The 21956-nt window shown below is 56.0% G+C and overlaps 1 protein-coding gene across 3 annotated transcripts in view; it reads right to left on the bottom strand.

Annotated features, from left to right (window-relative positions):
- Positions 1-20048, bottom strand: part of SCUBE3 (signal peptide, CUB domain and EGF like domain containing 3) — a 34966-nt gene extending 14918 nt beyond the window's left edge. For all 3 annotated transcript variants that reach the window (XM_037052820.1, XM_037052822.1, XM_037052821.1), the window contains exons 1-6: positions 19479-20048; positions 5538-5660; positions 4525-4650; positions 1934-2068; positions 901-1026; positions 618-734 (exon numbers count right to left, since the gene is read on the bottom strand). In XM_037052820.1, the coding sequence (XP_036908715.1) occupies positions 618-734; positions 901-1026; positions 1934-2068; positions 4525-4650; positions 5538-5660; positions 19479-19563 (712 nt within the window). In that variant the 5' untranslated portion in view covers positions 19564-20048. The remainder of the gene's footprint in view (positions 1-617; positions 735-900; positions 1027-1933; positions 2069-4524; positions 4651-5537; positions 5661-19478) is intronic.
- Positions 20049-21956: the final 1908 nt, after the last annotated feature.

Genomic DNA, 21956 nt, shown 5'->3' with positions numbered 1-21956 from the left:
AGGAGTTGGTGAGGAAGTGAAGCCTCGGGCAGAGCCGAGAGGAAGCCCGCAGGAACGTGGAGATGGGAGGAGGACACGGGGAGGGCAGGGAGAGAACGCACGCAGAGGAGGAAGACACTGGGAGTCAGGAAACCCCATCTGCCAGCTCGGGGCTGGCTGTGCAGGAGAGAGCACTCCGTCAGACTCAGTTCTGGTGGGGACAGCGGGCTGTGGCAGCTCCTGTCCCGCCACACTGGTCAACCAGAGCCTCTGTCCAGGCTTCACCCTGCATTGCCCCGCTCCCCGCCCCGTTCTTGGCCACAGCCCGGGCCCACAAGTGTCTCTGCCAGTCACTCCCCGTTTGGCAACACTTCATCCTGGACAAGGAGGGTGCTTACGCTCTTGGCAGTGGGGCAGCAGAAGCCAAGGGTGGGGGAGGAGAAGAGGCCCAGGGAGCCCTTCCATCTCTCGGAGTTCTCCCCAGCCAGACCTGGCTCTGCCTGGGTCTTCAACTCGCCAACCAGTCATCCTGTGCCCCACACTTGGGCCCCCTGTGATCCCCACTCCCTTGGATCCCAAGGACTCCCATCCCCTTCCCCCATCCCAGGTGGACTAAAGGCCCCACTGGCCTCACCCACCGATGCACGTCTTCCCATCGGTATGGAGCACGAACTTGACGTGGCAGCCGCACCGGGGACCCTGCTCTGTGTCATCGCACGTGTGCTGGCAGCCACCGTTCCCGTAGTTGCACGTCACTGTGCAGAGAGGGCAGGAGGCCGTCAGCTTGCTTCTCCCTGGGCGCCTGAGTTCTCCCTCCAGAACACAGTCTACTTGCCTCCCCCTTCCCCTCCCCCCCTCACTGCACGGCCCCCCGTGCCACCTCTCTGTCTGCCCTTCTCCCGGCCGCCCCAGCCGTCTCACGTTTGCAGTCCCGCTGGTTCTTGGTGAGCTCGAAGCCAGGGCGGCATTCACAGGCAATGCCCCCTTTGGGTGTCTCCCGGCAAATGTGAGCACAGCCGTGGTTCTTGTTCATGCAGTTCATTCCTTCTAAAAGGGAAGAGGAGCGGGTGGGTGCCCTGTACTTCCGGGTGCCTAGAGGAAGAGGAACTGCAACGGGTGGCTGGGGCCCAGGAAATTGGGAGAACTCCAGTGAGGCTGCAAGACAGGGCTGGGGCTGACTCCCCCTCGCAGGCTCCCTGTCCTGGGCAGAGCTCACAGCCATTCTGACTGAGGTGCAGATACTGACGCCGAACCCCCACAAAGCCCCACGATCGCCCTCTCCTTCAGACACCCCAAATCTAGAGTCAAATCGCTGCCTGGTGCTGTGCGAGGCACTGAGAGGACCTAGGAAGGACCCACATACAAGATAACATACAACGCACGCTCCTTTTCTCAAAGAGCTTACAGTTAAACTGGGAAGAAAATAAACGACACAGTATGAGTGGGGAGTAACTGGCATAGGTAATTATTATACAATTTTACTCAGCAAGTATCTGAGCTCCCACTACAGACAGGACAGACAGTGTATCAGGTTCTGGAGATGTAAGCTGTCGTTCCTGCCCTCGGACATGTCACCGTCCAGGCGGGGAGCCCCAGAGAGAGAACACATGCCCACCGTTCCTGCCTGACCCTCCCGGTCCCATCCAAGGGACATTGCCTCAGGCGGCGGCAGCCTCCCGCCCAGCCATCTCCGGTTCATTAGGAACGAGATTCACCTCAGGCCTGGGTACGGGGACGCCCCACAGCACCCTCAATCCCACAGGGACCCCCACCCCAAATAACTCCCCCGGACGTGGCTGTAAGACAGAGTGTCTATTCGTGGAGCCCATGGATGTGACTGGGTTGAGGGATGAGAGAGGAAGGGCCAGTGGCAGTGAGAGCAGCGGGTGAAACCGGAGGGGTGCGAGGGGAAGCCCCCAAGCCTGGGCGCACAGCCCTCCCGGGCACGGCTGACCTTCCGGCCGCTGAATGCAGGTGTGCTGGTTGTCACTGAGGAAGAAGCCCTCCCGGCAGTGGCACTCGTAGCTGCCCATCATGTTGACACAGCTCTGCTGGCAGCCGCCGTTGCCCTCGGCGCACTCGTCCACATCTGTGGGGGCGGGGTTGGTGAGGCCCTGGGGTGCAGGGCAGGGTCCAGGGCGCAGGCACACACACCACCCCCCCCACCCCGGAGCCCACGGCCAGCCTTAGGCAGGCAGTTTGCACCCGCTCGCCAGCCCCACTGCTCATGAAGAGGCCACTCTAAGAGGCCAGAGCTGGGGGCGAAGCAGGCGGGGAGAGGACACGTGAACATGGAGTACTTGGGGGAAGGCTTGCCCTCCTTTCCCTAACCCGCTGGAATTCAGTCTGAGGCAGGGGAGATCAAGAGAGACAGGGATGACGAGTGGAGACTGCATGGGGCGGGGAACCGGGGCAGCCGGCTGTGATGAACAGCCTGGCCCTCAGGGACCTGGGAAACAACTCCACGAGGGAGGAGAGCTAGGCGATGGTGTTGAGGTCAGCAAGGCAGCGGCCATGGTTGTGGACGGGCCACGGGCCGTCCTTTCTCCCCTCCCCTCGTGCCTGGGCTTGCTGCCCTAGTCCCGAGCCGTTCTCCTATTTTGGTTTAATAAAACAAAGTCTGGTGACTTGGCGCCGAGGTTGGGGGTGAGCAGCCAGGCCACACCCTAATCACCACCCAAAACCACCCCCCAGGCCCCAGAGCCAAGCTCATCATGGGGCTCCCGCTTCAACACTGGACTCCGTTTCTACGCTACCTACTGCCCTCTCAAGTCCACAGCCCTTCTAGGTTCTCCTTGGCCCAGGAGGCATGAAGGAGATTGGTTCCCAAATGGAGCAGCTGGAATCCAGGCTCCCGAGGGCTGCTTCTGCCTGCCTCTCCCCATCCTCTCTGCTGAGCCCTGAAACTCTGTTGTTCCCCCTTCTGGCCAAGCGTTGAGGGCCCCAGATACAGCGGGCTCCCGCCCGAGACGCACCTGTTAGGAGAGCCGGGAAGGTGCACTTTCCCTTGCCTCCTCCTGCCCCTGCCCTCCGTGGCTACACTCGCGATTTCTCCCCATCCCCTGTCTTCCCACTCTTTCCCATCCTGCACACCATCCTGCCTTGTCCCCTCCTAGCCCAACCTTGGGACTGTGCTTCTCTAGCCAAGTTCTTTCCTATAATTCTCACCGGGGAGACCGAAGCCACCCAGGGCGTGGGTGATTTCCACACGGTTCCCCTAAAAGCCACGGGTAAGGTGGAGACTTCGACCCCAACCCTGGGGTCAGGGTTAGATAGACCTCTGCTCCCAGTGACCCCTCCACACCTACTCATGCTCTTATCTTCTGGTTGGTTTTATAAGGAAGCAAGACTTGATGAGGATCGGGGGGCCTAGAGAGGTCAAAGGCAACCAAGGAACGTCAGAAGCTGACGTTCACAGTCCCGTAGGCACATCACCGTCCTGGTCCAAGTGTCACAGCTTGTCTGTCCGAAGGAGTTCCCAGAGGCCCTCACGGGTGACGGGCGGACAGAGTGGGGTCCTTCCGGGCAGCCACAGCGCTGAGAGAGGTGGCCGGGGCCGAGGGTAGGGGCCCGTCAGGACCTGGGGCCTAGAGGCCTGGGCTGGGAGCGGAAACCGACAGGCCTGGGCCAAGGACGGAGTGTGACTGGGTTTAGGGCAGCTCTGCAGCAAGGAGTCTCCCCTCGGCCCACGGGCCTCAGGGTGGGAGGGCGGCCAGGCCTGCTGCTCTGGGCGCCATCCCTCCAGCTTCTCTTCCTTTCCTGGTTTTCTATGCTTCCAGAGTCTTATGTCTGTTTTAGCACCGGAGAGAAAGAACTTGGGGAAGGACCCCTGGGTTTGTATCTCAAATCTTTTTATGCCACGGGCTTCCATTTTTCTACTGGTGGAGGAATCTGATGTGGTCCTAATAAATGATAGAAACCAAAGCTGAGTTCAGTCCCCTGGGGATTCTCTCTCTGTCGCAGCTCCTGGGACCAAGGAGATCAGGCCAGACTGAGGCCCCCCGAAGTGAGGAGAGGGTGAGCCCGGAGACTTGGGGAAGAGCTGGAAGAAAACCAGCCTGTGAGGGTCGGAGGCTCCGCAGGGCACAGGGAAGCAGCGGCAGCAGCAGCAGAACACGTTCCCCGTGTTCTGAGCACCGGGTCTGTGCCAGGACTGCACACGTGTCCTCTCTCGGAGATTCACCCAGAGTGCTTGGAGGAAGCTGAGATCCCCGGAGACTGGTGGGCTTGCCCGAGACCACACAGCGAGCGAGCAGCAGAGCCACGGCTGTCTACAGCCAAATCACCTTCCTACCACGCTCCACCCACTCTCGTCGTCTCCTGGCCTGGCCCTGGGAGCGCTTTCTGGCAGCATCTCCTCCGCCATTTTTCACCCAGCAACAGGATGATCCCGTCCTCGGTACCCCGTCTCCGAGGGGAAACCGACCTCCCTCCCTATTTTGCAGCTCTGTGGCCACTGTCCTCCCTGGCCTGGGAAATGGGAAATGCTGGAGACACCTTCCTCCCCACCAGACACCCCCACCCACACCCCTCTCCCTTGCTCACCCAGACAGTTGTGTCCGTCATGCGCCAGGTGGAATCCGTCGTAACAGGTACATCGGTAATTGCCAGGGATGTTGACACAGTCGTGCACACAACCTGCATTATCCTCTCGTTCACACTCATCCACATCTGTGGGCAAAGGGGAGCTGAGGCAGTGGGGCCACCCGGGCGCCCCCCACCGTCCAGCCCTGTGGCGGCATTTTAAAAAGGAAATCGCCTTCAGTGTGGGTGTGTTTGCATAGTGTCTTTCACAGCCTACAAACCCTTGGCACTTCGCTATTTTCATCGAGAGTCAAACATTTTCACGTGTTTCCATCTGGTCTTTCTAATCGCCACTGCGCACGGCCGCAGAACGTCCCACTCTGTTGCTGTATCCCAATTTGCCTTTTCTCTATCGTTAGATCCTTCTGTTTATTTTACTGCCACAAATAAGGCATCAGAGAATATCTTCCCCCATATATTGTTTTGTTTCTTTGAATTTCCTTTGAATGAGAGTAAAATTCCTGGGTCAAAGGGTGTAAGTGCCTTTTAGGAGTCCTGCTAGGTATGACAAAATCACTTTTCAATTTATAATGTCACCAGGAATTAATGAGTGTACCTTGTCCACCAAAACCTTCTCAGTGCTGAAGGTCATAAATTTAAAATAACGTCTCAAGACTGTTTATTTGCATTGCTTTAATTATGAGGGAAGGTGTGTTTGTTTACAGTGTGAATTTCCCCTGGGACGAACTGCCTGTTCCCGCCTTTTGTGGACATGCTGGGAGAATCTGGTGTCGGGCAACCTCAGGCCTCAGTCCGGTGACCCTGACGCCTCCTCAGCCTGGTTTGTGCAGAGGAGAGAATGGTGCTCTCTCTGGGGAGAGACGGCTTCTCCCTTCTCCGCCCCTCCCCCACGCCAGTGGGACTCACAGGCCTTAGTGTAATACGCGGCGCAGCCAACGGCCGGCCAGCCGGGCACTGCTCCCCCCCCGCCCCCCGAGCAGGTCCCCCTTGTCCAGGTGCCCTCCCAGCCTCACCTTTGCAGTGTTTACCATCCCCTGTGTAGCCAGACTTGCAGATGCACTTGTACGAGCGTGGGGTGTTCTGGCAGATGGCATCAATGTGACAGTTGTCGGTCCCCTCCACACACTCGTCCACATCTGGGAGGGGTAGAGGGTGCACATGAGACCCTCTGCTGGGGCCTCCCAGAGAGTTCCTTGAAGGGGGCTCCCCAAAATCAGGACAGTGACTCCTCCAGAAAGGGGTGCTCTCCCACCCCTCTGGTTTCAGAGCGGTCTCTGTAATTTCAGGAATTCAGAAAGAAAAACCCACTTCCCTCAAAGATACTTAATCCACAGTGACAGCTAAAATTCCATCATTTGAAACACCCCTCTCTGATTTAAAAGCAAACAAAAACCCTTGGACTGGGTAGCACACTTAACTTGATTAGAAATATTCAACCTAGGGTGAGTCAGGAGCAAGCCTGGTGGGAGGGGGAAAGGCATGTGGACCACGGCCTCTGGAAGGTGGCAGGGCCCAGGGCCACCGGTAATCAAAGGAGGAAGCGAGGGAGACGACGAGCCTCCAAGGAACCTGCGTTTGCCTCCTGCTTCTGCTCAAGACCAGGCCTGCTTCCACTTGCCCACCACGGCGCCAAGGACTTCAGAGGGAGGAAGCGCCATCCCAGAAGGTTTACTGGCTCCTGTGCGGTCAGTGCGGTGGGGACCAGGAGCTGGTGGGGGCTGGCACCAACACCTAATGCCTGGTGAGGGCAGCCCTTGTGACTGACTCCACAGCTGACTCAAGTGGCCACCCACCCGCCACCCTGAGCTCCTCAGCCGATGCCAGGTGCTCTGATCTCCCGACCCCCACTGACATGAGGTGCTTCACCCAGAGCTGTGCTACGGGGTGAGGCCACCTAAGGTCCAGCAAAAAGAGGATGGCTCAGAACAAAGGAAAGAGAATCCCTTATCGCCTCTTGGTTAAAAGGCTCCGGTCTCTGGGGTAATGTCAGGGTGCCCCTGAAGCTGAACTGAAATAGGAGGAAAAAGTTTCACTCGGCTGAAAATGCCATGTAAGGTGCTTGCAAAAGGTACCACGCTGAAGGCCGTGGAGGCTCAGAGGTGACTTGGTCCACCCCAAAGGTGACACAAGTGAGTAACATGAAGCAGGATGTGGCTGAGTGTCATGAAGGCATCAGAGATGAGGTCAGGGGTTCCTCAACGGGGCTGCAGGGCACAGTCAGCTCCCCCAGGAGATGCCCCAGCTCCCTGCCCCTCCCCTGAGATTTTGGACAATAGTCTGGGCTGGCACCTGGCCAGCAGTCTTTTCCTGTGGCTCCTCGGGTAAGTCTAGAATGCAGCCAGAATAGTTGAGAAGTTCCGTTAAAGGGAAGACCAGGGGAAGAAGGAATTATTTCTAGCAGTGAATTGGGACACTCAAGACAGTGTTTATCCCCTTGCAAGTAGAATAAATATATCAACAAAAGACTATATAAAGGACTATAACATCCAAGTGTGATCTGTGGACTGTAGAAGTGCCTGACTTTTGTTAAAATGAAGATTCTCAGGCCCCATCACTGACCTATTTGAACCCAAATCCTTAAGGTGCTTGCTATTTTTTAAACTGAATGAATGAACACACAGACCAGCAATCACTCAAACTGAGACGCTCATGGGTCCTCTGCTTTCATATTTCAAGAAGTACTTCGGGGGCAGGACTGAGGAGGCTTCCCGAAGAGAAGTGACATTTGGAGCAGCAGCCCCACACGCCCTGCCCCAGGTCTCCTGGGCTCGTGGGGTCTACACTGCAGCCTCCAAGCACCCTCGAAGGCTCTGCAGGGGTCCCCCACGGCCGGGGTGTCTAACGGCCGCTCGGCTCTGTCGGCATGTCTGCCAGCTGGCCCCCGGGGAGGCACCCCGAGGAGAGAATGGAGAAGAGGGAGGTGGAGGGCGAGCTCACAAGAGAGGGTGGGAGGGACCTCTGTGTCCAGCAAGGCTGAGCGGAGAGCAGTCTGCCCAGCCGAAGAGGAGAAAACGCGCTAAGAAATGTGCCATCACAGAAAGAGCCTAAGCTCTGGAACCAGTGGGCCCCGGGCTCGAGTCCAGCCCCAGCACTCTCCATGGAGGCTTTTCTGATTCCCCGATTTCTTCCTCCTCTGAGTGGGGGTGATGACACCTCCTCTGAGAGGCTGTGAACACGGATGAGGTAAACCGTGCAGAGCACCGAATCAACGCCTGGTGAGTAACAGGTCCCCGAGACGGAGCCTGGAGATGATGTTAAGCGCTAATCACTGGTTCAGACACCAGATGCTCAGGCCTGTGATGTGTGAGATGTTGGCTACTAGGCACAAGTGGCCATTTAATTTAAAATTCAGTCCCCCAGGTGCTCTAGCCCTAGGCCAAGTGGTCAGTGGCCACCTGTGCTAATGGCTACCATAGTGGACAGCATAGCCACAGGATGTCTCCAACCTCACGGCACTGTGCCAGGAGTTCCGAATGAAGGCACTCCCCGGGGCCTAGGTGGACCAAAAAGCCTTTCCAAGGAGTGGGATTCAGGTTGAGTTTTGAAGCCAGGATAAATGTTACAAGAGGAAAGAGCAGCCCTGGCTGGAATGGGTCGGTGGGTTGAATGCCAGCCTGCAAACCAAAGGGTCGCCAGTTCAATTCCCAGGTTGGGCGTATGTCTGGGTTGTGGGCCAGATCCCTGGTTGAGGGCGTGCGAGAGGCAACGGATCAATGTACCTCTCACACACTGATGTTTCTCTCCCTCTGTTTCTCCTTCCCTCCTCCTTTCTCTGAAAGATAAATAAATAAAATCTTCTTTTTTTAAAAAGGAAGAGGAAAGAGCAAATACCAAGTGTGGTTAAATTTGTGAAAAAAGACAAGGCACCCAGAATTGGTCCTTACTGTGTCCCCATATTTACACCTGCCCTCCACTGTGGGAAAAATATTTTTAACAACTAATTTCAAACTTTGAATGGCTTAAGGCTTAGTTTTATATGTTCTTGTTGGGTCTCTGTTGGAAGCGGGGACCAGATTTTTACCCCCTGCTCTGTCGCAACCCTTGTGAGCCTTAGAGGCGAGCATGGTGCTTGGACAACTCCAGTGAAGAATACCCATCCTGTTCATTCCGCTTGGAACTCTCTTCTGGGTCTCTCCATCCCTTCCCCAGCAGCTAGCGGGGGCGGGGGTTGGGGGGGTGACTGGGAAATTCACCTGGAAGCTCCTCCTCCCGGGCCATCTCAGAGGTATCTTCCTGTCTCCGAATCAGCTGATGCTTCACTGAGGTCTGCAGCAGGCCCTCTGGGCTCCCAGCTCTTTCCTTTGCGTCCACCTCAGTGCTCGCCAGTTGTAGGGAGCCTGATGCTGCAAGCCCAGGCTTCCTGCAGAATCTTTGGACTCTCCCAGCACTGGGCTTCTCCCACCATCTGACCCTCCCTCCTCACGATGCTCGCCCCCCTCCAGTAGAGATTTTGTGCACTGCAAGACGGTATCTCCTCCCTCGACAACTAACCATTCCACCTCTTCCCACACATTCACTAACACATCACATTCTTTTTTTTAAAGATATTTATTTATTTACTTACTTATTTATTGGCCCACAATCCAGGCAGGTGCCCTGATTGGGAATCGAACCGGTAACCCTTGGCATCACTGTCCAGTGCTCAGTCCACTTAGCCACACCAGCCAGGGTATGTTCTTCATATTTGAGATGCATCCTCTTTTTCCGTCTGGCTCACTGTACCCAGATTCCCGAATGTGGCTCAACATCGTCTACCGGGAAGCTCTTTCTGCCAAGTTCCTGGTCCCAGGGGACCCAGTGTGCCTCAGCTCACCTACACCTATGGTGCTACGGCTCTGCTAAGATTTTAAAGTCATCTCACGCCCTGGCTGGTGTGGCTCAGTTGGTTGGAGCATTGTCCTGTACACCAAAACAGGGTTCGATTCCTGGTTAGGGCACATACCTACATTGTGGGTTCAATCCCTGATCAGGAAGGACATGTATGGGAAGCAAGCCATTGATGTTTCTCTCAGGTTGATGTTTCTCTCTCTCTCTTTCTTTACCCCCCTTCCCCTCTCTAAAATCAATAAACATATTTTTAACCATTTTATGTATTTATTTTTAGACAGAGGGGAAGGGAGGGAGAAAGAGAGGGAGAGAAGTATCAGTGTGTGGTTGCCTCTCACATGCCCCCCACTAGGGGCCTGGGCCGCAATCCACGCACATGCCCTGACTGGGAATCAAACCAGCAACTCTTTGGTTCTCATGGCAGCACTCAGTCCACTGAGCCACACCAGCCAGGGCTCAATAAACATATTTTAAAAGATTTTTAAAAAATATAGACACTTTTTTCAATTCTTTTTTGTTTGTTTTTAAGGTTTATTTATTTTTAGACAGGGAAGGGAGAAAGAGAGAAAGAGAAAAACCTATGTCTGGTTGCCTCTCATACGCCCCCCTCTACTGGGGACCTGGCCCGCAACCCAGACATGTGCCCTGACTGGGAATCAGCGACCCCCTGGTCCGTAGGCCAGTACTCAACCCACTGAGCCACACCAGCCAAGGCTAAAAGATTTTTTTTAAAGCTATCTCATGGCATGTTCTACTTTTCTCACTTGGCTGGTCACCTGCTGAGGAAGTGGCCTGCCCTTCAACGACTTGGATGGAACCTTTCAAAGGAGAGCAGGTCTAAAACAGAGCTCTGAAACAGGGCCCTCAAATACTCCCAGCATTTTCTCCTTTGCCAGTTCATTCTTTCAGAGCTCCCTCCCACCACATCTGCCCACCCACCCAGTCCCTACTGGGATCCCATCAACACCCACAGCACAGTCCGCCTTAGCTTGCTCCCTTGGGGCGCGGGCGTTCACCAGCTGGCCTGACAAAGCAGTGAGCACTGCCCGAGCAGGGACTGGTTCAGACCAGAGGTGCTCAGCACGGGCCACGCACTGGCACTCCCCGGGGGCCTCTGAAACAGTGTGACCGCGTGGACATTCTCCTGGACCGGCTGCGCCAGGATCTGCGGGGTGGACCTGGGTTGTGGTCTGTCTTCCTTTTCCCAACTTGGGTGATGTGAATAGACCCTTTGCTCAAACTGGGAAGAGACTGGGGCAGTCACATGGCAGAGCGTTTGAGAAAAGCGGTTCTGGAGTGGTACTGGGTCAGCTCAGAGGCCACCTTGCCCATGGCTGGGCGGTCCTGGGCCCCTTCCTCTGCAAACGTGAATCACAAAAGTGGCACCTCCCCCGCTTCGGGCTGCCACGAGGGTCAAGCGAGTTAATGCTTACCAGGTACGGAGCACCACAGTGCAGGCCTGTAGTACGTGCTCAGTAAAGGTTCACTCTGGCCCTTCTCTCCGACTTTCTCCCCAGGCTCTTTGAAGAACCTCTCTCTCCTCCCTGCTTCCTTTATCAAAGCCCCATTTCAAGCCTGGTGTGGGGAAACGCAGCTCCAGGGGGCCCGTGGTGGGACGGGGAACTCGGGGGAGACGGTGCCTGTTTCACCGCCTCCGCCACCGCTGCTGGGACCTGCCCGAGGAGGAGGCTGACGCGGGTGAGAGGCCAGCTGGGAACCAAAAGGCTGCCTTCCACAATTCTTGGTGAAAGCGGTCCTTTCCTGCCCTTACCCCACCCCAGGCACTGGGCTGGGTCAAAAGCTGAACTGGGGGAGAGTGGCGGCTGTGGAGGGAGCCCAGATGAGCCAGGACCTCCCTGCCTTACCTTCCCCTGGCGTACATGCCCAGGTGTGTAACCGTGTCACCCTACATCTCTGCTGGGTTTGCTCAAGTGCCAGGCAGAGCACTCCCAAACTCTGCTACATAGAGAAAGGACGGGTGGGATGCGTGGGGACAGGATGGTGAGAGGGCAGACCAGGGGTGAATCAGGACAACACAGGCAGTCCCAGGCCTCCCCTCTGAGGATGGGGAAGCAGGAAGCCCACCCCCCCCCCCAACCCCTGGAAAACACTTCATGTACTGCAAAATTTCGCCTAGGTCCAGCTCAGAAATCACAACCGGAGGAAATGAGCGGGAATGCAGGCTGTAGATAAGTCGATACCCCCAGGCAGAGTCCACCCCACCTTTATATTACCACAGTAGGGACCTAGCCACTCACAGGGGTTGGGTAGTTAGCTGCCCATTTGCTGGGCCCAAAGTAAGAGTCAAAGCTGCCTGCCTGGTGTCCCAATGCGCCCACGTGGCTGTGACATCCTCCTTGCCCCAGGCAAGCTCGCCTTATTCCTCTGCTTTTCTCTCCTTCAGGGCCTTCAGATCTCACTGGTCACTGAGGACCGGTTCGGGTGTCACCACTGGGCAGCCAGCTGTGGCTGTTCACCCTTCTCTGATCTTCTGCTCCTCTTCACTCCCCAGGCTTCCACTGTCAGGTCCCCCGATAGCCTAACCAATCACCATCGTGATCCCTCTCCTCTGCTACCTTGTGCCGTTATTTAACTTTTAGTTTACATGTAGTATCTTCCTACTGAAGCTGTAAGCTCCTGGGACCATGGCTTCTGAGTCTTTGAAACCTACACAGCAGTTGGAAGAGTTGAGCATATTCACTCAACAGTTACTGAGCACTGCGACACACCAAGCACCGTGCTGGGCTCTGGGAGTCGGCGCTGAGCAAGACAGCTAATACACTGACGGCATTTCGCGTATATTTGTTAAATGGATGGATGGATGGATTGGTGGGGGAGGGGACGAAGTCCACGTTTGTGGCATCCTCTCTGTTCTGGGTGGAGGGCAGTCCTAGGAAGTTCAGTGTTAAGGGTAGCAGGACAGGAAACAGAGCAGGTGAGATATCTGCTTAAAAGCATCCATTTCGTGATGCTGAGGCCAGAAAAAAACTGGGACCAGTGAATCTATGATACGATTCCTAGGAAATCCTATAGAATCTATAAGATCTCAGGGTCTTCAGATGTCATCTCTGGCTGCTCGGGCATCTCTTCAGATGTCTCCCAGCCTCAGTGGGAGGCCAGGGGCCACTTGAGACCAGTGTCCCATTGCTGCTTCTGGTCAGTTCCTTCATCCTTTCCTCCAGGTTACCTCGTACACCTAAGTACTGTCCAAAGTAGAAGCAGCCCAAGCTCTGGCCGTGACACCCTAGCCTGCAGCCTGCGCACCAGGACCGGTGTGCATGCACCTCTGCTGTGCCGCCAGATTACAAAGGAATGAGGGAAACAGGTGGAGCCTGGCTTCCCATCTCCCACTTCTCAATACGCCTTTCTGATTTGGAACTGGGTGAGGACAGGCCCACCCTCAGCTTGGCTGAAGCCCAGGCGGGGGGTGAGGGGAGCCTGGAACCCACACAGATGACCCCAACCAGAGAAGACAGAGCACTTAATTCTTTTTTAAAAAGTGCCCTTTCCTCTTACACAAGCTTGGTCTGCTCAGCTGAAGAGCCAGGAAAATCAGTCGGTGCCTGGTGATTGGGAAGGAGTGGGGTGAAGCCTGAGAGCCTTATCATCTGTGGGGGCCCTGGTGAGTTGCTCTCTGACACCCCACCTCATCCTTAATCCAGCTCCTTACTCATTTGGAGGTACCTTTGAATGGACAAGAATTTTCTCCCGTTTGTTTGTTTATTTATAGCGAGAGGGGAATGGAGGGAGAGAGGAAGGGGGAGAAACATTAATCAGTTGCCTCTAGCTCACACCCGGACCAGGGACCGAACCCACAACCCGGGCATGTGCCCTGACCCGGAATCAAACTGGTGACCTTCCACTTTGTGGGATGATGCCCAACCAACTGAGCCACACTAGTCAGGGCTATTTATTTATTTTTTAATCCTCACCTGAGAATATATTTATTGATTTGAGAGAGAGAAAAACAGGGATGTGAGAGAAAAACATCGACTGGTTGCCTCCTGTGCACGTCCCAACCAGGGACCATACGTGCACCACAGGTGTGCGCCCAACCAGGACGGAGCCCGCAGCCCCTGGTGTGCGGGGCAGTGCTCCGCCCAATGAGCCCCCTTTTCAGTGTGGACTAAACCACCAGTTTAGTCCCAAACTCACCAATCGTGAGTCAGAGGCCTTTAGAGGAAGGGTAGGGTAGGGGTACCTGTGGTGGGCAGGAAAGAACAGAAGTTTGGAGAGGGAGAGCCAGGGAGGCAGGTGGTGGGCAGAGGCAGGTTCCAGTTTCACGATTAGCAGTTTTATCTCACTAAATGGATGAAAACATCCATTAACTAAATGGATGCATAAAGAATGATGATGTCAGATGGTGTATAATTCCATTAAGTGTGCACAGCGCTCTCACGTGGACTGTTTCATTCGGTCCTCACATGGTCCTGCCTGTCACTGCACAGATGAGGAACAGGCCAGAGAGGGCATCTGAGAAAGAGCAAGCAGCCGGCGCAGGGCCAAGGTCAGCGCTCCCAGTCCAGTGCTCACTCGCCAGGCACCGTCTCTGTGCGCACTTGCGGGAGGGATCTGTGTCTTAATTGTTGGGCCTCCTCCCACCCCAACTCAGTGTTTAGTCCAGCATGAAGCAAACGCCCAACGCGTGGAAGGAAATCGGCAGTGGGCGTGCGGACGCTCTGAGGCTCGGGCGCGGGCAGCAGGGAGCAGGGCAGCGCACCACGGTGCACGCGCAGAGCTGCGGCGCGGAAGGGGCGGGCAGCGCCGCAGTGGGCAGGTGTCTCCTGCCCTGGATGCTCTATGCTGGGCCAAGCAGCTGGTGAGAAACAAAAACAAACACCAGGGATACAGGTTCCTGCTGTTAACAGCTTCAAACCGCCACAGGAAAACTCCAAATAAATATAATTAGAAACTTGTAAAAACGTCCTCTCTGTAAACCTGCTCCCCAGGGTCTACCCTTTAAGGGCCCCCCTTTTCCCACCCCAGCCCCACGTCCACACACCCTGACACTCCGCCCGCACCCAGGGATTTCTAAGGTCTGGTTCCTATTCTGGATCTTCCGCCCAGGCCTTTCCTCAGCTTGTCACTGTCAGTGCCCAGATGCCAACAGCCCCCGGCCGGCCGGGGGATCTGAAACCCAACCCCCCAGTTCTCTAGGGATACGGTTACAGCGGTTACAGCCACAGGGAAACCGCAGGTGAGAGTGACAGCCACCGCGCCCTGTTTAGCCGTCATCCTGCCTGCGGGGCCAAAGTGAAGCATCCAATGGCAACTACACAAGGCGACGCCTTGGCCTGAGGAGGGGAGACCCCGAGGCTGGAGCAGAAGGCAGAGGGCTAGTGTCAGAGCCGAGGGGTACGGTGTGAGCGCGGGGGTGGGGCCGGCCGCGCCCAGAGTGTTCAGTTCCTAGAACACAAACACTTGAGCCCCACTTCCCGGCGTTGTCGGAAGCACACACTAACGCAGAGACGTTCGTCCTGCAGAGGCTACTTCCAGGGGAAAACACCCCACGTAAGAACAGAGGAAGGACTTTCAGGTACTGGGCGCCCCAGGACAATGGGGTGGGGGGAGGAAGGAAGAGCAGCCAAGCGACGCAGACTCTCTCTGGCAGGGAGCAGAGGGGCAGGGCCAGGGAGCAGAGGGCCTGAGGTTCAGGCCAGAAGCCTGGGGAGGTGGCTGCTGCGGGGCCGAGGCTTGCGTGTGTCTTCTGCCTCCAGTGGGAAGGATTTCAGTGAGACGTGCAGAATCTCAGAGCTGAAAGGGACCCTGCTGACACTCTAGTCCACTTCACAAATGACAGAGAGAGTTTCAATTATTTCCCCAGAAGCCCCACCCCTTAGGCTCTGTATCTAATGCGCTGGCTCCATACTCCCTACCCTGTGTTGCACGGGCTGGCGATATGTGGGCACGGGAGGAGGAGAGCGGCCAGTCTGGTGACAGAAGGGCCACTGGGGAGAGGCTAAGGGTTCACGTCCCGCCAGCCCAGGTGACTAGCTCCTCTACCTCTCCAACGACCCTGGGTGGGCAGTGGTGTCACTCTCCCCTCAGAGAGCAGCAGTCTCTCTCTTTCCAGACTCCTGTCTTAGAGCTGGGCCTCAAGAAGTCGTCCCCAGGCCTGGGCCTCCTGCGGGCACTGCCAGCCTCAGAGCAGCTCTGCAGTTTCCAGCCCTGACAGGGACTCTTTCTTACAAGCAGTCATGTGCTAGGGGCACAGCACATCAAAGGAGGCCCACGGCCTGACAGGAGGGGACCAGAACCGGGGAAGAGACAGGGTGCGTTCGGGCAGCAAGCCCTCCACTTCCACCTTCTCAAGAGGGTCTGACGCCATCAGAGGGTCCCTCCCCTGCTCCAGTTCGAGACCTAGCCATTCCCCTTCCTCACTTCTCCAATGAAAACAAAATGCACGTCGCTCTGCTTCCTGTCTCCTCTCACAGGAGCACTGCGCCCATGCACACACGCACATGTATGCACACGCACGTGCACACACGCACACCCCAGTGCATGCACGCCTCACCTCACACTCTCAAACTCACACCCAGGCTGGCTCCTTTTACAACAGGTCCCAGCCACTCACATCTCAAACCGGTTCTCATGCTCTCGGATTCCTGAAGGTTTCAGAAAAGTCTCATTTAGGGGGTGCCCATAACTTTCTTCTTTCTCTGCTTGTAGTAATTCTGACTTCCCCCGTCTTCTCCTCCCCTCTCTCATTCCACCCTGCAAAGAGACTCAGGGAGATGAAGGGTAAGAAGTAGAAAAGTTCTCTAACCCCACCCCCAGGGGACATGTCACTGAGAGAAGAGAGGTCAAAGGGATTCCTGAGGAATTTCTAAGCAGTCCAGCCCCTCTCCGCCCTCTGGAAAAGGAGGGGGTGCTTAGATGGAAGACCTGGTTCCGCCAGTGGGGAATGACTCCCCAGTGTAGCCTGGATGGGGCGCGGGCATCAGCCGGCTGCCCATGAGGCCACCCTCGCCCGCTGACACGGTTATGGCTTTCATTTCATATTTTGGAGGGAGGGGCTAGGAGGAACAGTCCCCTTACTGTAAGGGCTGGCCACAGCAGCCCAGGGAAGCCAGGAGGAGAGGAAACAGCCACATTAAAGAGGAAGAAAGGGGTGGGGGAAAGAAAGAGAGACACACACAAACACCCAGACAGAGACCCGGACAGACACACCAACACAGAGAGACACTGTGTGCCGCTAGATGAGCGCTCTCGGTCCCGGGATGGAGTTACTGGGAAATTCTAAATACATGACTTTATCAAAATTCTACCCCTAGTGAGGAGAGAAAAACAACCAGGTGAACCGATGGGCCAGGCCGCCTCTCCCTCCCGCAGCCCCTCCTGGGGACGAGCTTTCCCTGAGGCCAGGAGACCTTTTCACTCAGCTGTAATCTGAGCCCTGCACCAGGACTAGGTCTTTTTAACCACTGCTGCACACGCCCCCCCCCAAAGCAAATTAATGCTTTTAAGTTAACAATTATCTTGGTTATCCAGTCTGTCTACTTTAAAATACTCAGACAGGCACTTGAAAAACACTCAAAACCATGTGCTCTCAGGCGCACTCGCCCCAGTCACACAGCTTTCCCACCCACTCACCCACCCACGGCTCTCAAAGACACTAAAACATCCTATTCACACTCAACAACTAAGTCACGATTTACACAGATGCCCAGCTGTGCTACCTGTGGGTGATCCTGGTGAACCTCACCCCCCTCCATACACACGCACACACACACACTCACCTGCACACTCAGGGTTCCTTCCCTGTCCCTCCCCTCCTCCCTACTCCACATCGCTTTGGGCCTCTGTCCCCGCACTCCACAATCTCTGGAGAAAAGGGACAAGATCCAGATATCGCCAGAGATACAGTAACAGTGCAAGATACTCGCCAAGGGCATCTGCATGTTCAAGATCCACCAGAGCGCTGTTTAAAAGCACGTGGCCCTAACGGCACACTTTACGGAACTGGGGACACCTGGGAGGCACCCTTGGGAGCGGGGAGGTCCGCAGCATTCTCTCTGCCTGTGGGCAAGGCTGCTTTGCTCTGTCAGTGCCTGTCCTTCCCAAAGCACTGGCCTGCAGACTTGGTCCAGAGACATCCCTCTAACTCAACAAGCATGTTGTTTAGAAATCTCTGGCAGACGAGGTTGATAAATCTCCTGAATATCTGGGTCAAAGGTAGCTGAAATGACAGGCTGCAGTTCCAGCTAGACTTGGGATCGGTAGGAAGGAAGAAGCAAGCGAACTATACAGCCCAGGTAGAGTACATGTGGCCCAAATGTGAGATAAACAGAGGACAAAACTGTAAGTTCCTTGAGGGCAGGGGCCTCCACTCTGGCTGCATTTCCCACAGCAGCCAGCAGGGTGTCCCACCCTGCTGGGTGAGCCTCAGAAGGCCTCGGAGGGATTCTGAGTCCTCCTGCCCCTGGCTGATGGGCTGATCTCACAGGCTAGAAAGCCTTGGTGCGATGGCACCTGTCCCTTCTAGGAGTTTCCATCTGCCCCAGGAACCCCTCTGAGTGAAGATGTTGCTTGCTCCCCCACTGCTCCTCCAGCCCCCCAGTCTTACTAGGCAACTACAGACACTGGCTCCAACTTGAAAGAGGCCCTTATCTTGTCTCTAGATTATTGCATGAAATCTGTTCCTTCCTTCAGACTAAACTCCCTAGCTAATTCCCTGTTATGAGTAAGTCAGCACGCACTACAAAAGCCAGCTTTGTTTATGAAAACACAAGCAAATCCACAGTAGGAGAGGGGCTGCTCCCAGGCTGGGGGCAGCAGCGATAGTGGGCTGTCTGGAACCAGGGCTGGAACAGAAGCAGTTTGGGGTCGGAAGGGCTGGGGGTGGGGCAAGGTGTTTGACAGATGAGGGTCTCTGTTTTGGCTTTGTTAAAGGACAGGATGGGGGAGGCAGGGGTAGTCCAAGAGGCGGTGTTTTGGGAGAAGAGGATGGCGATGATACAGCACCTTCCTTTGAACAGAGCGGGAGCCCACGCAGCACAAAGAGCAGCTTAACAGCCAAGTGCTCAGGCTCGGGGACACAGTGACCTACCTGACTACCACAGACTCAGGCTTCCCCAACTCCCAAGTTCAACTTTCCCTTCTGGCCCAGCCACCTCCACAACCAGCTTGGTTTCAGGAGCTCAGGGATAACAGGCAGAAAAATCCTGTTCTCCTTTGCCAGGAGGAATTTTCTTTTTGTCCATATAAATCTCTTCCTGGGTGTGGACACCATGGGGGAAGGGTGCAGCAAGAGGTCAAGGGGGAGGGGAGGCTGCCCCAAGAGAAGTGCAGTCCGCCAGCCTGGCTTCTGCCAGCACAGCCTTGGGACTGGCCAAGCAACCAGCCTGGGAGGCAGGAGGGCCTCCCTGTCTCTCTCTTTAATTCCTAGAGAGATCTGTCAGAGCTCCCCAGTCTGGAATTTTACTTTGTTATTTCAATGCAATTCTGACCTGGATTTAAATGGAATTGGAAACCCGAGGCCTTAATAAATAAATATTATGATAAGAAATGAAAGCCATGCAAGACGAAAGATTTCCCCCCAAAGAGGCAGAAACACCACATTCTTGCCGGGAGCCAGAGTCACAGAAATTTTCTTCTCTTCTTCAGCCCCCTACCATCCCCTGAGGGACGAGTTGGTTTTCCCATAAAAGATTCTATTTTTCTTTAACATTTTTCTACAGATAAGGCAACAACTCCGAACTTTCTATCTAACTTTGCATGAGGACTGGGGACAAGGGACAGAAATCTAAGGCATGACGGAAAAGTTTTCACGCTCAGTCTCTCCAGGCCACAACCGAAGTTTCTGGCAACGTTTGAGAGAAGATTCTATCTCATACTTCCGGAGTACAAGAAGTCTTTCGAAGATGCTGGGGTGGCAGTGAAATAGGCAGAATTCTTAGGTGCGTGGTCACGTCTGCTCAGGACCCCCCAAACTTCTCACTTATCCGTGCCACCCCGGCTCTTCCAGCGCCCAGAGGGCAGGTCCCCAGCCCGGGAGTGTGGTGCACCGTGCGGGTCCTGACAGCAGCAGCTTCCCAACACCTGCCCTGCCCCTTGGAAATCGCGTCCCCGCCCTCGGGCCCCCGCAGACTCCGCAGCCCCGCGGCCGCGAGCCCCTCCTTCCTTACCTTGCGCGGCTTTGCTGTGCTGGGCGGCGCGGGCTTGGACCAGCAGGACCAGCAGGCAGAACCCAGGCACGCGCCCCGAGCCCATGCTGGAGCTACCCGCGGCCCGGCGGCCGGGGCCGGTCTCGCAGCTCCCGGAGGGCGGAAGCGGGCCGGGCCCCCGCGCGCCGGAGGGGGGAGGGGAGGGGAGGGGGCGCCCCTCCGGGGCCCGGCCGGGGGCTGGGGTGCGGGGCGCGGACCGCGGCTCCCTGGCAGGAGGTTCCCGATGCTGCGGTCTTCTCCCGACCCGACGTCGGGAAGGGCGAGGCGGAGAGCGCCCAGAGGCTGGGGCGTCCGGAGCCCCTGACGGAGGGGAACCCCCGCCCTCTCCTAGCCTGGCTGTGCTATCGGCGGCGGCGGCGGCGGGGCTGCTCCGTAAAATCCCACCCAATTTCCAGCTTCGCCCGCAGAGAACTCCGGCTGGAGAGCGCGCAGAACCCGAGCGAGGGACCTGAGAAAGGGGAGGGGAAACGCAGCGCCAGAAACACGCCCTTTCTGCCTCTTTCTTCCTCTCTCGCTCTTTCTCCGTCTCTCGGGCTCCGTCTCTTTTTCTTCGCCTTTCTCCTCCTCCTTTCTCCTCCTCTCCTCGCTCCTTTTCCTTTTCTTCCTCCGCCCCCCACTCCTCCTCCACCACCTCCTTTTTCGTGCCCTTTTTTCTTTCAAATCGGGCCTCGGCGCGGCGGCCGCTCCCCCTGCGCGCCCGGGCGCGGCGGCCCCCTCCCCAGGCTGCCGGGCCGCTGCCTGCAGGAATTTACAATCCGACGCTGGGGGAGCGGGCCCGGTCTCCATGGAGACGGCTTCCCCGGGAGCAGGGAGGTCAGGCGCAGCCCGCGCACAATCAATGGATCAATGCAAGCCCCGCTCGGCTCCAGACCGAACAGCACCCGGCTCCCGCTCGTCCTCTCTCCCCGCAGAAAGAGTGGGGGTTTAGGGTGCGACCCCGCGCTCCCATGCGATGAGGCCCGCGGGATGCGGATTTGCACGCACACCTCAAGGAGACAAAGGGAGTGCGGGCAGTCGGGGAGGCTGCTGCACACGGGCACCCAAGCATGTCCCCTGACACAACCCGACACTAGGGACAGCCCAGCCACATAAGACCTCGAAAAACAGAGCAGCTGGAAAACGGGCCGATTGACGCCCTCTCAACTCCCATCACATCTCTCACCCCCAGGACTCAGTCCCCATTGCTAACGCTGTGTCAACGTTAATTCAGGACCAAGAAGAAACCAGCTTTCCTCCCAGCTGTAATGGCCAGCTCTAGGGCCTTGGAGGTAGCTCACTGAACTACCCTATCCAAGCAGACCTGGGCTCACATATAAAACATTCTGATGCACTGGACACAGGGGGAAAAGCTAGCCTACTGAGATACGCCTGTGTGTGTGTGTGTGTGTGTGTGTGTGTGTGTGGTGTGTGTGTGTGTGTGAATACAAAGATTTGTACAACATGCTCCTCCAAACCTTCCTTTGAAGCTTCAAGATGTCCTTCCTGACCAGTCCATTAACCCTTTATCCCTCCAACTGCAAGGGCAGTTGAGGAAAGATAAATGAAAAATTTAAAAATCAGGCAAAGTACGCCAAAGGAACAGTGTCCCTGAACTACGGACACAGCCTCCTGACACATTTACCAACTTTGCACCCGCTCTCCTTCCAACTCTCCCCTAGAAAAGTAGGGAGAGTTTTCTTGGAGTGTGGGCCTTCAGTCTGACTGAATCTATGTCAGATAGTTACCTATGCCTCTGAGCTAGTTTTCTGCAGGGCAGAGACCACTGGGACCCAGCTAACTTCATAGAGCCCTTAGGGTACCCAGTCAAAAGCGACAGTGACTAGAATCTCCCTGAAAATAACTCAGTTCTTAGACCTTTGACACTAGCGATCCACATTAGCCAGGGTGATAGGCAGGCTTTGTCAGAGGTCTCCTTAGCTCTCAGGGAAAACTGAGCCCTTCTTCCCCCTAGGGATTGAGAGAAAATGTAGAAGGACAGAAACAGACTCAAGACAAAGACTTCCTTTGGGCAAGTTGCATCTCAGTGGGTCTCAGTGTCCTCATCTCGAAAGCCTGGGTGAGGAGGTTTGAGAACCTCTCTGCTTGGCAGGGAAGACGGGTGGGAGCACGCAGGTCACGGAATGGCGTGGAGGTCACAGCAACGTTGGGTCAGATGATCTCCAAGGTCCCTCCCAGCCCTGTCATTCTAGCACTTCCCTCTTTCATTCCATCGATAAACCCTCCTCTTGAAGCAGCTTTGCCTGCTGCCACCAATTATGTGGAGGGCTGAAGGGCAAGTGCAAACTTGCCATCATCTCTTCCCCAAACAAGAGAGTGTTTTTACCAAAAGAAGACAAAAGGAAGAATTATAGGTTGCCAGATGAAGCCTGATCGATGTTGGGACATAGGGAGAGAGCTGAGGAGTCCCCAAGGTAGGAAGGGAGTGTGTACTGGGCCTTG

Source organism: Sturnira hondurensis, unplaced genomic scaffold (genome assembly GCF_014824575.4).
Source record: "Sturnira hondurensis isolate 20B ecotype Veracruz unplaced genomic scaffold, ASM1482457v3 Scaffold0007578, whole genome shotgun sequence".
Taxonomy (NCBI): Eukaryota; Metazoa; Chordata; class Mammalia; order Chiroptera; family Phyllostomidae; genus Sturnira; species Sturnira hondurensis.
Note: the sequence above shows the minus strand (reverse complement) of the source record. Positions and strands in the feature narration are given on the sequence as shown.